Genomic DNA, 18,932 nt, shown 5'->3' with positions numbered 1-18,932 from the left:
AAAATAATGAAGCAATTCATCTCCAAAGCCTACATAACCAACTCAAATTCTAGTTTTAGTATTTGTATTCATAGACAATCAGTCTTCTTATGAAAAGCTACAATTTTTTTAATCTTTGGATAAATTTACTCCCAGGGGTATTTTGGGGATTTTGGAAAATTTGAAGGGCATTTTGGGAATTTATGACAAAATATGAGGGGTATATTGGGAATTTTTGAAATTTGAAGGGTATTTTGAGAATTTCCACAAATTAGAGGGGTATTTTTGTAATTTCCCCTAAATTTAATTGTAGGTTCACATGCAGGCCTGGTGTGCGTCGAGACGACGACCGGAGGAAGATGGTTGAAGCAGGGAGTCGGATTCCCTCACACGTGTCCTCCCAATTCCCAGTGCCATAGATTGGGCGTGATGGGCCATGGCCTATACAACATCTCTTATCTTTGATCCACGTTGCGGTAGTCGAGACTCCACAGCTGCTCTTTGCGTGCGCGCTGCTGTGAGAGAGAGAGAAGAGAGAGAGAGAGAGAGAGTTACATGAAACTGCTATGGAAGACGAACCCCCATTGTGGTTTGGAGCCGTTCCTCTGTTCAGGGTCTGTGTATTTTCCAAGCTCGGCAGCTTGGAACCCTTCCCTTCACAAGCTCTCTCTGGACTCGTTCTTCCGTTTGCGATCACAAAAGGAAAGCGTTCACATACGCAGCATTCACTGCAGACCACCTCCTTCTCTCAAATGTATTGTCAATAACGGTGCGGGCGTTGAAAGTTTGTTTGAAAGCCTTGTACATCGCAAGGAACATCACCCACAGAAACTTTTTGTGAATTGGTTCCGTGAAGCCTGGCCATACATCCAAGGCCATCAGGGCTGCACTGTGGTTCTCGTTATTTCTGCGGAAGTTGTCGAAAATCCACTCATAGATGGCATTTACCAGGTATTTTTGATTGGAAAGATGCACTCGCTCCTGCCATAGCTACCAGTGTGAAACCCATGAGATCTTCAAAAGCTTAGCAATTGTCAGTTTCCTTCAATTTTTTTGTTGTGATGGCTGCTGCAATGTGCCTTCTGTAGGGTCCCTACTATATCCCTTTATGCCACATTGGCAAAGGTTGGGCCTTTGGTTTTTAGGGAGGGTGTATTATATTCTCCATGAGTAGTTACATTTGTGCCTACAGATTTACTTTCATTTGATGCTGATTTTTACAGCTACGAAGCTAGCATTTTGTGCTTACAGATTTACTTTCTTTTGATGCTGATTTTTATAATTATGAAGTTAGCATTTTTGCGCATGAAGTCAGAGGATAGGAGTGATGTGCCTTCTTATTTTTTGTTTCATTTGGTGGTACTCAGTTCTTTTCGTTTTTTTAACCTATTTGCTTGGATGAGATCCAACAAACCCTGAAAAACTATAGGTATTCTACGTGCTTTGCTTCTAAAAGATTCTTATCCACGACATGATGAACTTAGTTTTCTTTTAGAGTTTGTAAGTGTTTGAAGATTGACATTATGGCATTTTTTGACAGGACCTTTCCCTTCTTCACGGGCTGGGCATTCGGCTTGTCATCATTCCTGGGACGCATGTTCAAATAGACAAACTACTGAAGGAGAAAGGTTGAATACGACTATCTCTGGAGCTCAAGTTCTTAGATTGTTAGAGAAATTGCTAGGTTCGTGGTTGTAAATTGAACATCATTTAGAAGTTTGTGTGAGTATATTCACGCAAGAATATATGTAGACACACTTTATACATAGACAGACTTTGAGAGCACATACATAAATATGTGTATTTGACATTCAAATGGATAATCTGACTATAGCTGGAGCTCAAGTTCTTCAGGTTGTTATTGAAATTGCTAGAATGGTGGTAGTTAACGTGAATTAGAAGTTTGTTTGTAAGGTGCAGCGGAATGAATCTTGAACTTTGCTCAAGATGAGTGCTCCGAAGTGTGCTCAAGGGTTCCTTTTACTTACTGAAGGGAGAGCCTTCCGTTTCTTTAGTAAGAGAGTGCAATGGACACAAACAAAGTGGATGAACACTGTGAATGAAGGTACATGAGACTGAGAGATAGAGAGAGAAGAGAATACGACACCAGAGATGTTGTCAAACCCTCCTCCAAAGGCCCCACTCTCGATGGCGAGGGTGGTCTACTTATGATTGCACAAATCTCTACAATGCTTGGACTTCCTGACAATGTTGACGACGACGAGACGACTGAAAATGCTAATGGTTGAAATCTGCAAATCTTTACCTGCTGAACAGTGTGACATGAAACGTTTCGAGGTTTCCGAAATGTTTTGTTTCGGAGCTCAAAGAAAGAGAAACACAGGTTTTGTTTTATATGTATGTTCGTATAATTATACATTGAATATACATACAAATTCATATGTAAAGACATGAAATACCAAAATCTAGATGTGAGACTTGAGTCACGAGTGAACAAGGTAAGTCAGCAGCCAGCTGCAACAACGTGGAGGTAAAGACGAGGGGGCCATGCTGAGGTGTAAGGTTCACAGAGAGAGAGAGAGAGAGAGAGAGAGAGAGAGAGAGAGAGAGAGAGAGAGAGAGAGAGAGATTATTTGATGTGCGTGAAGGTAAAAAATCTATTGATTTTTTGAGGCGGCCTTTGTGCATAGTTTTAAAAATCTCCGAACGGGTTGTTTGAGGTTAACTGGTCAAAAGGGGGCAAAAAAGAAAAAATCAACTTGTTTCGCACGTTTTGCCGAAACGTTTCGGCCGTTTCGGGGTTTCAGAGGGCTGAAACAGGTTTTAATGTCACTATGCTGCTGAATTCTGACTCTATGTCGGTGACGACGATGCGACGACGACGTGCTGAAAACGTAGATGCTGAAATCTGCGTTTTTCGGGCTGAATCTGCAAACTTCGCAGAATCTGAGCGTGCGGCGAGGATCTGCTGCAGGAAGGCGAGATCTGCGAGGTTTCGGGGTCTACTGCAGGATCTAACTGCTGAAAATTGAAAACGTTGGTGTATCTTGAGTTTTCGTCGCGATGGAACTGGAGAATGCCGAGACGTCAGGCTGATTAAAAGACGCTAGGGCTGATCTTTGTCTTGCTGTGGAGAATCTGCTAACGTTGGGGAGTCTGCTGCTTCTTGCGGTTGCCAGGTTGTTGCCAATGCAAAAACGCTGGCTGATCTTGTCCAAAACGCTAGCCCATCTGCTGTGGAGCAAAAACGCCAGGGATCTAGAGATTCTGCTGAGAACTTGCCTGTTGAGCGAGTGCTCCTGCTGCCTCTTCTGCCAGAAAGTGCTAGCGCTAGGTTTCTATATATACGAACTTAGCAAAATTGCCCCACCTACTTTCCAACAAAAGTCACTTAAAATTAATACGTGAAAAATGTCAAAAATAGGGAAAATAGGTCTATGCATTGTAAAAATGCTACTGATGGGTTCTGACTGGAATTTGATGGTCATGCTGTGTGCAACCAGAGGATATGCATCTAATCTTAGTGTCTGGACATGCACCGTCTGCGAACAGACTCACAAAAGTGCCAGATCACTTCCTATTCTAGACTGACTTGACTGAACTGAACCCTGGTCATGCTTAGCTTGTCCATGGACACATAGGATTGGATGTGTCACGTGACATCCCCTCCTTTTCAAAGTGAGGTATTGGTACCGAATTGTATGGCGTCGAGGGAGATCGCCAATAGCATGCGGAATCGTGGAAAGGACTCTTCGCCGGCCCTCTCTGATGCGTGGGTCATGCGATACTTGAACTTCATAAAGGTCTGCAACGCTTGCTTCTTTGGGCCACGCCGAAAGCGACAAAAGTCTTGTGTAGCTCCAATGCTTCAACTTCGTCTAGAGTCATGCGTCTTTCTTCTTCAAGAATCTCCATCTTTGAAAATTCATGAAACCACTTCCAACACAAAAACATGCACATACCCATTCCATGTAAAGTGAGTTGAGAAAATCTCGTCTTTCTCAAAGACTGTGCATGCAATGTAGATGAACAAATAGACGGAGTGCCAAACCGTTCACCACACACACGCAAACAATGAGATCGAATCTTATCTTTCTCTCTAAATCAATCAATTGTGGCAATTCACAATAGAAATGCCCATGCTTTGTGCTCATACTTTCTTGTGCTCTTTCTACAACTGTGTCGTGCCAAGGAAGAGACATGGAATGTGATTTCCTTGAATGCATATTTTTCAGCTTTTCATGAACAATCCGCGTACATCCGTGCTCATTCATGAGTGAATCGTGCTCAACGTACAATATGGCATGCCTTTGGAAAGGGATCACATAAAGACGCTGACTAAAATACAGGAAACGATCAAGAATGAAACACTTGAACAGTACGTGCTGACTAATCATTCGAACACATAATACTTCTTGCGATGGTTCTTTGGACCTAGGCTTGCGAGAGCCAAGATCGGTTCTTCGTGATTGGTCGAATCTTCCTGTGGGGGTTCTTTGGACCTAGGCTCGAGAGCCAAGATCGGTGCTTCGTGATTGATCGTCTCGGCAATGAGGTTAGCTTCACTAGAGAAAGTATCCACTAATACATCATCCTTGTGAACAATCACATCATCTTCATGCAAATCATCATGGTGGTGAGAAATCACATCTTGATCATGCAAATTATCATGCTTGTCCTTATCATCCAAATCATCATGCTCATTTTTATCATACAATTTATCATGCAAATCCTTTGTGTCATGCTTTGGAGAAGAAGAGACTGAGAGAGTCTCCTTCTCTTGATCCTTTGCAATCTGTGCCTGCACACCAGAAAAGAGTCCGAACAACTCTTGCATCTGTTGGGCCCTCTGTTCGGCCGCCAAGCGCGCTTGCTCGCGCTCGCGATCCAATTTGGCTCTTCTTTCTTTGTGTTCACGATCCAATTTGGCCATTCTTTCTGCTTTTCTTGCTTCGCGTTCTAACTTCATGTCCATCATCATCTTTTCGAAAGCTGCCATAGGATCTGGTGCAATCTTTGGCGTAGACGAGGAAGGGTCGGAAAAAACCTCTCGGTGAGGAAAACTTTTCTTCGCCACTCCCATTCTCAGCACCTCCAAGCGAAGTATCCATTCCGCTTCGAGTGATGAACATCCACTGAAGTCTTGGGTTCTTGTGGGTTCTTGTGGTCTTGGGTTTAAGTTCATGAGGAACTTGGGTTCTTGTGGGTCTTGATTCTTGGGGTTCTTGAGGGTCTTGAGGTTCTTGCGGTTCTTTTTTAGCTTGTAATCTGTGTTAGAGAAGGATCTTCTCTTCACTCGAGTTCTGCTCTTTTCCACGGGCGCACCCCTAGGCAGCCTTGCGCTCACACCAAGGTTGCTTTTTCCCACCTCACGTTGATTGGCCGGCTGCTAAGTGCACGGTCCACTCTCAATGAGTGAAAAGAGGCACAAGGGAGGCTGGACAAGCTCTTCTTTGTTGGGTTTCCTGTCACTCTTCAAAGACACAATCAGGAATCGACACGCCCAAGAGGACTTGGGTTATGTGCGACCGCAACAAGCAAAAAAAAATTCTGTGTTTCTTTCTTTGACTGATACAAAACACTGCCAAAGCTCTGATACCAATGTTAGGTGCAGTGGAATGAATCTTGAACTTTGCTCAAGATGAGTGCTCCGAACTGTGCTCAAGGGTTCCTTTTACTTACGAAAGGGAGAGCCTTCCGTTCCTTTAGTGAGAGAGTGCAATGGACACAAACAAAGTGGATGAACATTGTGAATGAAGGTACTTGAGACTGAGAGATAGAGAGAGAAGAGAATACGACACCAGAAATGTTGTCAAACCCTCCTCCAAGGGCCCCACTCTCGATGGCGAGAGTGGTCTACTTATGATTACACAAATCTCTACAATGCTTGGACTTGCCGACGATGTCGACGCCGATGAGGACGACGACGAGACGATTGAAATCTGAAAATGCTAATGGCTGAAATCTGCAAATCTTTAATTGCTGAATTCTGACTCTATGTCGGTGACGATGTCGATGATGACGATGCGACGACGACGCGCTAAAAATGTAGATGCTGAAATCTGCGTTTTTTGGGCTGAATCTGCAAACTTTGCGGGATCTGACAGTGCGGTGAGGATCTGTTGCGGGAAGGTGAGATCTGTGAGGTTTCGGAGTCTACTGCGGGATCTGACTGCTGAAATCTGAAAACGCTGGTGTATCTTGAGGTTTCGTCGCAATGGAACTGCAAAACGTCGAGATGTCAGGTTGATCCAAAAACGCTAGGGCTGATCTTTGTCTTGCTGTGGAGAATCTGCTAACGCTGGGGAGTCTGCTGCTTCTTGCTGTCGCTAGGTTGTTGCCAATGCAAAAACGCTGGCTGATCTGGTCCAAAACGCTAGCCCATCTGTTGTGGAGCAAAAACGCTAGGGATCTTGGGGGTTCTGCTGAGAAGTTGCCTGTTGAGCGAGTGCTCCTGCTGCCTCTTCTGCCAGAAAGTGCTAGCGCTAGGTTTCTATATATACAAACTTAGCAATATTATTTACCTACTTTCCAACAAAAGTCACTTAAAAATAATAAGTGAAAAATGTCAAAAATAGGGAAAATAGGTCTATGCACTGTAAAAATGCTACTGATGGGTTCTGATTGGAATCTGATGGTCATGCTCTGTGCAACCAGAGGATATGCATCTAGTCTGAGTGTTTGGACATGCACGGTCTGCGAACAGACTCACAAAAGTGCTAGATCACTTCCTATTCTAAATTGACTTGACTGAACTGAACCCTGGTCATGCTGTAGCTTGTCCACGGACACGTACGGTTGGATGTGTCACGTGACATTGTTGACTATGCACACACAAGAATATATGTACGTATGTATATGTGTGCTTGTATAAAGCCATACACTAGGGTACATAGTATATATCCATATATATCTGCAAAACAACTCAAGTTAGCTGAAACCTGCCCGCAGGGCGGTAGACTTTGGCTTTCACCCAAAACTTTACTTTAGACTTTAGGACACAAGGGAACTTCACGAATAAGCCTGTGATTGGAATTCAACACTTCAAGACAAACCACGGCGTGGCAGCTAGAGCTTTTTTGGGTAGCCTCGAGCTCTCGCACCCGTAGGGTCACTTGCCCCTTGAATTAGACGAGATTCCTCGCGTGAAATCTCTCTAAATTGTCTTGTACAAGCACCCAATGCTTTCCCGAGGCTCCCGTGACAAATAAACGATCCGAACGCTTTCACCTAACCCTCACCAAGCTGTCCAAACCTGTCCATGGCTGTAATTGCAGGTTTTTGACCCAATTCTGCCAGCATAATGGCGCAAATATCCCTGTAGGCCAAAAGTACAGGTCAAGGACACTTTCCCTTGGGGTATGGAAGCTTTCCAGTGAGCTGCAGGTCAATTTCAGCATGCTGTAATTTTCTGTTTTGCCACTGCTAGATGCCTACTACTCTGTACGCGCATCCCAAGGCCTTTTCGAGGCTCCCCCGGCAATTCCCTGTCGTTTAGGTGCGAAACCCTAAACCTGCAAAAAAACACAGCAGGCTGTAATTCTCTGTTTTGGACCGTTACGAGCGGAGCGAGCACGCCTATGCGCGTCTCTGGTGCTCCCGCACGCAATGGGATAGTTCCCTTTCAAATCAAACGAGTTGTCTCGCTCTGTTTTCGCATTCCTTCGCGATGGAATTGTGCGTACCTGAAGGGGACTAGCAATTAGCTAATCCGGTTCCTGTACATAAGGCTCTTGTCTTGGCAAACGTGCATAAAACCCCTAGAACTCTACATGGTCATGTGAGAAGCCCAACTAGTGGGACATCACCATATATGCAAAGGGGGGAGAGAGATGCGTGAGAGCAAATTGCGCGCTACAAAGAGCAAGGGAGAAGGCAAGCTTTCCATTAAAGCGGTGATCACCTAGACCCACTACTTACACACACAGTAGCACTTGATGAACAAAATCAGCCTCCTCTCTCAAAATGGGCGCCCCCTCTTCATGCAAATTTGGTAGAATGATCTGGAGCCGCCGTGTGTCCCTTATGCCTCTTTTGCGTTAATTTCCTAGTACCCACCAACTTATAAGTGTCGCTAGGGGCCTAAATGACTTTGAACTGAGCCTAGACACCCTTCTACTGCTCGGATTCCAGTGTCGATTGGCCCGACTAACTCGTGGTGACTTGGTTTTTCCGATTGTGGGTGAAACTCTCTGTTGTCGTCCGTTTCACACTGGCCATACAATGTCCGACCATTTGCAATTTCAAAAACAGGGTCCCAAAAATCAAACAAAAATCATCGGAATTGTCCCCAGACATCCCGTTTGTGTCGTTCCGAGGTTTAGACAATACCAAAACAACATTTCTTGCTACTCCACCCAGAAGTGAATCACCAAGCATTGAAACCAGTGTTAAAACCAAGCATTGAAACTAATATTAAAACCAGAGTCAAAACAATTCAAATCGGCACCAAGACAGGTTCAAAACAGATACCATCCATTTCAAACAAATTCCAAACAGGATCGCCAAACAAGTTCTCAAATAGATTGTCAAACAGATTTCTAACTTAAAAAGCAATCTTGATATGATTGGAGCTTGAAAAGACAACTGGCTTTCCATCTTGAACCTGCACCAGCATCAGGGTTAGATATCTTTCTTCCAAAAGGTTGTAGCCAACCCCAGCATGGTCCATAAGCTCTTGAATAGTCGAAACATGCCTTGATAGAGAGTGTTCCTGTGGCGTTGATGGTAGCCCCAAGATCAAGATACACCAATCACACTGGACCTCCAAGGTTATCAGCTCGAGAAGAGACACCACACCTAGTGTGAGATGTCCAAATATTTCAAGTTGTAATCTGTTAGGGTCTGCGTGGCAAGCATTTCAAGATACCTCCCTTTGCCAGAAGATGCACTCCAAAAGAAGATATCTAAAGGCATGTAACTTCGGGCAAAAATTTTCTTGAAATCTTGCCAAGTCCTTGGAGTGAGCAGCTTGGAGCTATAGACATCCACCATTGCATAGCACCGCCTCTGAGAAAAAAAAAAGGTGGCTCGAGAGATGTTTGATTCTTCTAATTTATTTACCATAGCTTATGCCGTGTAAGAAGAGCGATGAAGACAGGAGGGCGTCCAATGCGCGATGGAGTAATGGTGGGGGTAGCTATGTAAGGTGCAACGGAATGAATGTTGTATTTTCTCAAGATTAGTGATCTTTATTGCTCAAGGTTCCTTTTAGTTCTTAGGGAAAGAGAGAGCTTTCCGTCTTATGGAGAGTGCTATGATCACGAACAAAGTGAGTGGATATTGTGCGTGCAAGTGAATGAGACTGAGAGAAGGAGAGAGAGGAGATACGACACCCGAGAGTTGTAAAACCCTCCTCCGAAGGCCCCACTCTCGTCGGCGAGAGTGGTCTACTTTGATTGCACAAAGGTGTACAATGCGAATGCAATGGACTGATGCAACTTGGACTATGTTGATGACGACGGCGGTGGTGACGACGACGACTTGATGGCTGAAATCTGAGATCTTCTAATCGCTGAATTTCGGGACTGTTTCGGTGGCTGAAAATGACTGTTTTGGCTGCGTTTTTATGGCTGGAAATGGGGGAACATCTGCAACCGTCTTGGGATGGTTCTACTACTGGGTCATAGGCTGAAAAGTGCGAGGATCTGCTGCTGTTTTCGGCTGAGGATTAAAAACGCTGATGCTGCCTTCCTCATGCCAAAAACGCTGGCTGTGGGACATTCTTTGGCTGCGTTTTTAGAGAGGTTTGCTCCTGCTGAAAACGCTGCATATGCTGAGGTGTCCAAGCTGTGGAAAATGCTGGAATAGGCAGCACTCCTAGCATTAGTGATTGTTGATAAAAACGCTGAAATGCTGAGACGAAACGCCAGCCTACAAGGGTTGATGGCGATGCTAGGCTCTAGGGGGAAAACGCCAGATGAGGGGAGCTTTCAAGGCGATGGATCTGTTGCTAGAGAAGGAAACGCCAAGGGGATGGTGAGAGAGGTATGGCGAGGGTCTACTGCTGGGGGGGGGGGGGGGGGGGGTACTGCTGAGAAGTTGCCTGTTGAGCGGGAAGCTCCTGCTGCCTCTTCTGCCAGATAGTGATAACTTGGGTTTGCTTATATATTAACTTAGCAAAAGTGCCCTACCTACTTTTGTTGGAAAGTCACTTAAAAATAATGAGTGTGAATAACCAAAAATAGGAAAATAGGCTAAATGCACTGAAAAATTCCCCTAACCGATGCTAATGGATTTTGATGGGAATTCCGATGATCATGCTGTGTGCAACCGGAGGATATGCATCTATGCTAAGTGACTGGGCATGCACGGTCTACGAATAGACTCACAAAAGTGCCAGATCATTGCTAATCTAGATTTAACTGAACTGACTGAACCCTGCTGTGGTGTAGCTTGTCCACGGACACATAGGGTTGGGATGTGTCACGTGACATCCCCTCCTTTTCAAAGTGAGGTACTGGTACCGAACTGTATGGCGTCGAGGGAGATCGCCAACAGCATTCGGAATCCTGGAAGGGACTCTTCGCCGGCCCACTTTGATCTGTGGGTCGCGCGGTACTTGAACTTCATAAAGGTCTGCAACGCTTGCTTCTTTGGGCCGTGCCGAAAGCGACACGAAGTCTTCTGAATCTTTTTTCTTGCTTCAACTTCGTGTAGAGTCCTGCTTCTTTCGTCTTCAAGAATCTCCAGGGCTGAAAATTCCTGAAACCATCTCCAACACAAAACCATGAACATACCCATTCCATGTAAAGTGAAGGAAAAAAATATTGTCTTCTCTAAAGACTGTGTATGCAATGTTGATGAACATAGAGACGGAGTGACAACCCGTTCATCAAACACATGCAAACAATGCGCTCGAATCTTTTCTGTTTGATCGAAATCAGTCAACTGTGGCAAATCACAATGGAAATGCCCATGCTTGGTGCTCATACTATCATGTGATCTTCTGAAAATTGTGTCATGCCAAGGAAGAGACATGGAATGTGACCTCCTGACGTACAAACTCTTCAGCTTTTCATGAACAATCTGCATACATTCGTGCGCATCCATGAGAGAAACGTGCTCAACATGAATATGTCATGCCTAGGAAAAGGGATCACATAACGATGCTCACTAAAATACGGGAAACCTTCACGAATGAAACACTCGAACAATGCGTGCGTATCAATCATGCGAACACATAATACTTCCTGTGAGGGTTCTTTGGACCGAGGCTCGAGAGCCAAGATTCCTGAATGATCAAATCGTCCTGTGGGGGTCCTTTTGACCTCGACTCGAAAGCCAAGATCGGATCTTCGTAATTGATCGAATCTACAACGAAGTTAGCTTCGCTAGGAAAAGCATCCATTAACACATCATCCTTGTGAATAATCACATCGTCTTCATGCAACTCATCATGCTTGTGAGAAATCACATCTTGATCATGCAAATCATCATGCTTGTCTTTATCATCCAAATCATCATGCAAATCATTGGAATTCAAATCATCATCATGCTTCACACAATCATGCAATCCTGTGTCCTGCTTTGGAGAAGAAGAGACTGAGACAGTCTCCTTTCCCTTGCATCTGTGCTTGAACTTGAGAATAGAGTCGCCAGAACTCTTTGTTGTGTCGGTCGCTCTGTTCTTTGAGGGTTCTCGCGATCAAATTCTGTTTGTCTTGCTTTGTTCGCTCGATCAAATTTGGCTTGACTTTCTTTTTCTTCCAAGTCGTACTTATGTTGTATGGCTGCCATTCCTTCTTCATATTCACGATCTATGGCTGCCATTTCTTCTTCGTAGGCCTTTTTGTCTGCTTCTCTTTCTTGGTCCAACTCCTCCATAGGAGTTAGCGCAATCCTTGTCGTAGATGGGGAAGGGTCGGAAAAACCTCCTGGTGGGGAAAATTCTTTTTCGCCTCTCTCATGCTCATCACCTCTAAGCGAAGTATCCATTCCGCTTCGAGTGATGATCATTCTGAAGTCGTGGGTTCTTGTGGGTCTTGGGGTCTTGGGTTCTTAAGTTCACGAGGAACTTGGGTTCTTGGGGGTCTTGGTTCTTGAGGGTTTTGAGGTTCTTGAGGTTTTCTTTCGCTTGCAAGCTGTGTTTGAGAAGGATCTTCTCTTCACCCGAGTTCTACTCCTTTTTGCGGCGGGCGCACCCCTTGGCGGCCTTGCGCTCACACCAAGGTTGCTTTTTCCCACCTCACGTCGATTGGCCGGCCGCCAAGTGCACAGTCCGCTCTCAATGAGTGAAAAGAGACACAAGGGGAGGCTGGACAAGCCCTTCTTTCTTGGGATTCCTGTCACTCTTCAACAAAACACGATTAGGAATCGACACGCCCAAGTGAACTTGGGTTCGTGCGACCTCAACAAGCAAAAAAAGTTCTTGTGGTTCTTGTGGTTCTTTCCTTGAGTGATAGAGAACACTGCCAAAGCTCTGATACCAATGTAAGGTGCAGCGGAATGAATGTTGTATTTTCTCAAGATTAGTGATCTTTATTGCTCAAGGTTCCTTTTAGTTCTTAGGGAAAGAGAGAGTTTTCTATCTTATGGAGAGTGCTATGATCACGAACAAAGTGAGTAGATATTGTGCGTGCAATTGAATGAGACTGAGAGAAGGAGAGAGAGGAGATACGACACCCGAGAGTTGTAAAACCCTCCTCCAAAGGCCCCACTCTCGTGTTCGAGAGTGGTCTACTTTGATTGCACAAAGGTGTACAATGCGAATGCAATGGACTGATGCAACTTGGACTATGCCGATGACGACGATGGTGGTGATGACGACGACTTGATGGCTGAAATCTGAGATCTTCTAATCGCTGAATTTCAGGACTGTTTCGGTGGCTGAAAATGACTGTTTTGGCTGCGTTTTTATGGCTGAAAATGGGGGAACATCTGCAACCGTCTTGGGATGGTTCTGCTACTGAGTCATAGGCTGAAAACTGCGAGGATCTGCTGCTGTTTTTGGCTGAGGATTAAAAACGCTGATGCTGCCTTTTTCATGCCAAAAACGCTGGCTGTGGGACATTCTTTGGCTGCGTTTTTAGAGAGGTTTGCTCCTGCTGAAAACGCTGCATATGCTGAGGTGTCCAAGCTGTGGAAAACGTTGGAATAGGCAGCACTCCTAGCGTTAGTGATTGTTGATAAAAACGCTGAAATGCTGAGACAAAACGCCAGCCTACAAGGGTTGATGGCGATGCTAGGCTCTAGAGGGAAAACGCCAGATGAGGGGAGCTTTCAAGGCGATCGGGGGGGGGGGGGGGGGGGGGGGGGGGGGGGGGGGGTACTGCTGAGAAGTTGCCTGTTGAGCGGGAAGCTCCTGCTGCCTCTTCTGCCAGATAGTGCTTGGGTTTGCTTATATATTAACTTAGCAAAATTGCCCTACCTACTTTTGTTGGAAAGTCACTTAAAAATAATAAGTGAAAATAACCAAAAATAGGAAAATAGGCTAAATGCACTGGAAAATTCCCCTAATTGATGCTAATGGATTCTGATGGGAATTCCGATGATCATGCTGTGTGCAACCGGAGGATATGCATCTATGCTAAGTGACTGGGCATGCACGGTCTACGAATAGACTCACAAAAGTGCCAGATCACTGTTAATCTAGATTTAACTGAACTGAGTGAACCCTACTGTGGTGTAGCTTGTCCACGGACACATAGGGTTGGGATGTGTCACGTGACACGCTAATAAGTCTGTGATCAGAGCACAGATTTTTTGAAAAAATTCCCTGTGGAACTTGGAAGCGCCATCTTACTCCGTCTCCTCTTTGGTAGGGCTTGTATACTTTCAAAAAAGCACAAGCATGAAGCTTTGATACCACTGTCATGGGGCGGGCACCACGTGCCAATGGAAAAGAACAGATTGAACAACTTTAAGCACTCTAAATAACAACTGAACTGAAAGAGATGCACATCCGTACAGGTGCCACATTAGCATGTTAGTGCGTTTTACGGGTTGTCCGTATAGCTGCTGCCATGTCATCAACGTACAACGCGAAAATCCGTACATGTGCCATGTCAGCATTCAACGCGTTTTGCGAGCTGTCCATACAGCTGCTGCCACGTCATTATTTCCCCCACGGCCACAGATTTGCCGAACTAGATCCTTTAGGCTCTATAGACACTGTTTAGCTCTGACTATTTGGCTTTGGAAGTAGATTTAGCATCCACGTTTGCACATGACACCTCCAATGTTGTCATGTGTCCCTGAAGTCTCCTGTCGACGCAAGATCACTCACACACACCAATAAGGATACCAACCTGCATGCTAGGGAATATTCCATTTATTAGGGACAGGAGGGGGCGCTCATGAACTCACCATGCCAGGTTTTCCATGTGGCAACTGATAAAGCATGGGTATGGTAAGAGGGTAGAGGCCATCTTGTGCTCACCGAGTGAGCCTCACCCTCACTTGTCAGCAAAAAATTCTTTTAACAATGTTCTACTGAGTCGAATTTACACAATAAGTAATCTACATTTTTTTTTCTTAGGCCTCCTTTTCTTCTCCTAAGCTTGTGCTACCTATTTTTCAGAACACTGGCATTTTAAAGGTGGGGCCAATTCTTGTATGGTGGTAAGCACAAAGTCTACAAGGCCATCACAATTTACAAAATTACTATGATTGATGTTTGAAGTGATCTCAATAGGCTTTGGAGGTTCTTTTGTAGATGCACACTGCATTCGATTCAAAATCCGAGCAAAAAGAACACTTATGTGTCTTGGTTTGGTATGTGTCTTGGTTTGGTATCAAACTACTGTCAACGTACAGCCTGCCTTGACAGACCTTTTCTGTATTAGAATTCTACTTTTAAAGCAGAAAGATGCAGGCCACTTTGTGTGTTTAAACTTAGGGTATATTGATTTTTTCTTTGTGCTTTTTTAAACCAGTGCTCAGCGACATCAAGATTTGTACATTTCTGAGCAGATGACATCTTATTAATATGTGCAGGAAACGACTGTTAACTTGGGAGCATTTTTTATACAGGAAAGAACCCGCAGTATGTAGGATCATACAGGATTACAGATGATGCAGCATTGGAGGCTTCAATGGAGGTAGCTGGAAAATTTCGGCTTGCTATAGAGGCAAAGCTCTCTTCTCAGCCTTCTATACCTCTCCTACGTCGCCATGGTGACAATGACAGGTGGCATACTGGGGTCGGGGTTGCAAGTGGAAATTTTGTTGCTGCAAAGGTCCAAAGCCTGTTTTAGACATTTGCTCTCTTCATTTTGGTACAAATGAATTGTATTCCATGTTTCCCATTCTAAATCGTAAGAAAAGAAAATAAGAGGTTTCTTTCAATGTGTTTTGAACAAGGTCATTGATTGTTCTACACAGTTCTATACCTTATGGTTGTGGCCTCTTGGTTGACGCTGTTTCCTTAAGTTTAAGCTTTTGAAGGTCCGCATGACATTTATGTTTGCATGTAGGAAATAACGGTTCTCTCTTGATAATCTTGATTAATGTGAAATGCATTCCATTTCCTTTGACAGAGACGAGGTGTTGTTGATGGTGTTGATTTTGGATTCACTGGAGAGGTGAAGAGGCTTGATACTGCTCGTATAAAGAAAAGACTAGATGATAACTGTATTGTGATCCTATCAAACCTTGGTTATTCGAGTTCTGGAGAGGTTCTTAACTGCAAGTATGTCTCATGTATTTATATTGCAACACTGATTCTGAATTTCGTTCTGAGTGATGTACGATATCATTTATTACTTTAATTTCTGTTAGACTGAAGCTAAAAAATTAAGATGTAGATGACTATCAACATGCAGTTAGAATGCTGGCAGTCAATAACCTACACCAGTTGTAAAAAGTGAACGTCCTTTCCAATGAGGGAGCCAAGTGACTGCTTTTGTTGTGAGTTTTGGAAGAATGTGAAACCCTGATTGAAACATGCTCGCATGTTTCACTATCCCGATGATGCATGCAAACGTTTGATTTTTTTCACGTATGTTTGGGGCAAACATACTCGACTTTTTTAAAAGGCCAAGAAACTCAATGACAAGGGTATGGTCTGAAAACTTGTTGCGCGCTGGTCTTCTATGTGAAATTTTGAGGCTACAAAGTGCTATGGGAGTTCTACGATGTTCTTTGTACTCACTTATGAAGTTAAGGACGTGCAAATACAGGTGCTCTTTTTAGGCTAGAATTTAGTGCCACGTATGCTTCGGATTGTCTCTCCGAAACATACTTGTAATATACTTCCATGCCTATGCATATGTGTGTGCTTCCCGTATGTTTCAATCTATGCTGTCAGGTGCTTACCACGGTACCTTGTAGGATTAAGCTGGGAATGATGTCTGTTTCTAGTAAGGATGCGAGGGGTTTAAGGGTATCAAAGCTTTCTGCATGTGCATGCGCTACCTGATTCCCAGCTGTACGTGTGGCTCCTTATGACTAGGTGAGCCGTTGTGCTATCATTTTGTGAGGTTCCAATCCAGTGCTATCCTCCTGGATTAGTTTGATGGATAGTCAAAAGTGGTGCATTTGATTCTTCTGGAGCTGTTTGGATAAACTTATCTATTATCAAGTTTTTTCAATGAACTTGTTAAATGATCGTGCTCAATATTTCTTCATAGCTAATTGCTGCTGCCAAGCTGCTTCCATTTGTTTTTGTGCACTTCTTCCTCTGCTTATTCTTTCAATCAAATCAAATTCTTTAGAGGCTGCATTACTGTGTCTGTAGTAGTGCAGTTTTTATGTAAGTGGGAAGGCAGGGTATTATTCTTATGGTCTAGTTTTTTATGTAATACTTACTTTCTGCTTGCTTTAAGCTCACAGCACATACGAGGTCGCAACTGCATGTGCAATAGAGCTACAGGCAGATAAGCTTATTAGTTTTCTCGACAGTCCGTTGGTAGATGACAATGGGCGAGTGATAAGGTTTATGACTGTTCAAGATGCAGATGAAGCTATTCGAAAGCGAGCACAGCAAAGTGCGACTGCTGCAAGTTATGTCAAGGCAGTTGCTGGGATCAACTACGTGAAGAGTCTGGGTATAGGTATTGAAGAACCCTCTATTCAGAAGGAAAATAGCTATACTAACGGTGTTGCAAGCAAAACCGTCAAGAACAATGGACCTGTGAGGACAGCTGAGAGTGAGGATGCTTCTCAAAGAGGTCAAGGTCTTGCTATTGGTGGAGAGGAAAGGCTTTCAAGGGAGTACGGTTACTTATCAGAGTTGACAGCTGCAGTTTTTGTTTGCAGGGTAAGGTTTTCAAACATGTTTCTGTGGATGCATGCCTTGTAGATAGTCCTGATGAAGATATGCTTCTTGTAGAATGGTGTGCGACGTGTTCACTTGTTGGATGCCACAATTGAGGGTGTTTTGTTACTTGAACTTTATACAAGGGATGGCATTGGCACAATGGTTGCAAGGCAAGCTCACAAGGCCGTATATGGAAGGGTTTTTAGATTTTGGAATATATTGAAGAACTCTTCATTTTGGAAATTTGAGTCATCTTTTGCATTAGCATTCTCATATAGATTTTCTCTTCTTAAACAGTGACCGATACGAAGGCACAAGACTTGCAAATGTGAGTGATGTGCCTAAAATTGAGGAATTGCTTCAGCCTCTGGAGGAAAGCGGTGTTCTCATCAAGAGGACTCGTGAGCAGGTAAATGTCACAAAAGGTAGCAGAAAACGTCTTTGCCAAGGCAGCCTTTCGAAAGTCATAGTTTGTGTCATTTTTACTTTCTTTGTTGTTGTGCAGCTATCCAAAGACGTTGGGTCCTTCATAGTGGTGGAAAGGGATGCGTCTATAATTGCATGTGCAGCGCTTCTTCCCTATCACCGGGAAAGATGTGCCGAAGTTGCCGCACTGGCAGTGGCATCAGAGTGCCGTGGCCATGGTCAAGGGGACAAGCTGCTCGGTAATGCCTGATATATCGTGTTTGATTTGGTCATGCCATTGAAAAAGAGTAAGAACTAAAGTCTTACTGTTAAATGCAGATTACATGGAAAATAAGGCCTTGAATATGGGATTGGAGAAGCTATTTCTATTAACAACTCGGACGGCTGACTGGTACTAAAATCTGATTATGTGACTAGGTAGGTTCAAGATAAGTTGATGTATGTTGCTTGGTATTTTACAGGTTTGTCAGGAGAGGATTTTCCCAATGTACCATTGATAACATCCCTGAAGATAGGCGGGCGAAGATAGATTTAACTCGTGGATCAAAGTATTATATGAAAAAGTTGGTTTCCATCAAACAGGGCTGATGCTGTGCTACCCTGTCGATATTCTCTGTGGAGGATTACACAGTGAGCAGAAGTTTGGGTGCTCAGTTCGTTTTCTACTGGTGTCATTCAGACATCGTTCCCGTAACAATATTCGGAGCCATTTGTAAGAACAGGGTAGGGCATTTGTATCATCTATTCTCTGTCTCAAGAGCCAATCTTTGTACAGATATAGAATGGTCCATATATGTTGTGAAAGGTCGTTAGGGAGATCTCTTAGTGCTAAAACTGCAGAATAAATGCACCTCAGTAAAGGTCAGGCGAAAGTCTGAAGAATCAAAGCTGAAAAGTATGCAGCACATAGAATGGGGGTTTGACTGTAGCATGTTTTTCATGATGCGACTAGAATTGTGCACAACATTATGATGGTAGATTGTGTAATTGAAAGTTTTGAGGCTTGAAGCACGAATTAATCAACGCAAGGAATGTAGATTTGAGTGTGTGGAAGTCATGCTTCCATCACCAGAAATTTGGGGTACTCTCGTTTTCCCTGAAGTTGTACGTTGTTAATGAAGTCAATGGTCAGGAGGGTGTTCTTGGATGATTGCTTCTGTTGCAACGTGCATCATTGGACCACACAAATGGAGTCATACAGCTGTTCAGTATGTATGCATATAAGGGAATACCTCTTGACACTTGTCATTGAAGGCAGAGTGGTGCTCCAAGGATGGCAAAAATCCAGCTAGTTCTCGAGAGTTCCGTAATTGCAGCAAAAGAAAAAGAAGCTTTTTCCATCAATGTATCTGATTCCTTGCGCCTT

General features: G+C 44.0%; 1 protein-coding gene across 1 annotated transcript; it reads left to right on the top strand.

The window, feature by feature from the left end:
* Positions 1-322: 322 nt before the first annotated feature.
* LOC147451283 (putative amino-acid acetyltransferase NAGS2, chloroplastic) lies at positions 323-18,713 on the top strand. The gene is made up of 10 exons (XM_086520239.1): positions 323-930; positions 1,520-1,607; positions 14,914-15,119; positions 15,420-15,571; positions 16,714-17,140; positions 17,213-17,310; positions 17,438-17,549; positions 17,646-17,805; positions 17,885-17,957; positions 18,028-18,713. Exons 1-10 carry the CDS (start codon positions 535-537, stop codon positions 18,152-18,154), a joined length of 1,839 nt encoding a protein of 612 aa, XP_086376365.1. The 5' UTR covers positions 323-534; the 3' UTR covers positions 18,155-18,713.
* Positions 18,714-18,932: the final 219 nt, after the last annotated feature.

Source organism: Adiantum capillus-veneris, chromosome 9, assembly GCF_014529385.1.
Source record: "Adiantum capillus-veneris isolate H3 chromosome 9, ASM1452938v2, whole genome shotgun sequence".
Taxonomy (NCBI): domain Eukaryota; kingdom Viridiplantae; phylum Streptophyta; class Polypodiopsida; order Polypodiales; family Pteridaceae; genus Adiantum; species Adiantum capillus-veneris.
Note: the sequence above shows the minus strand (reverse complement) of the source record. Positions and strands in the feature narration are given on the sequence as shown.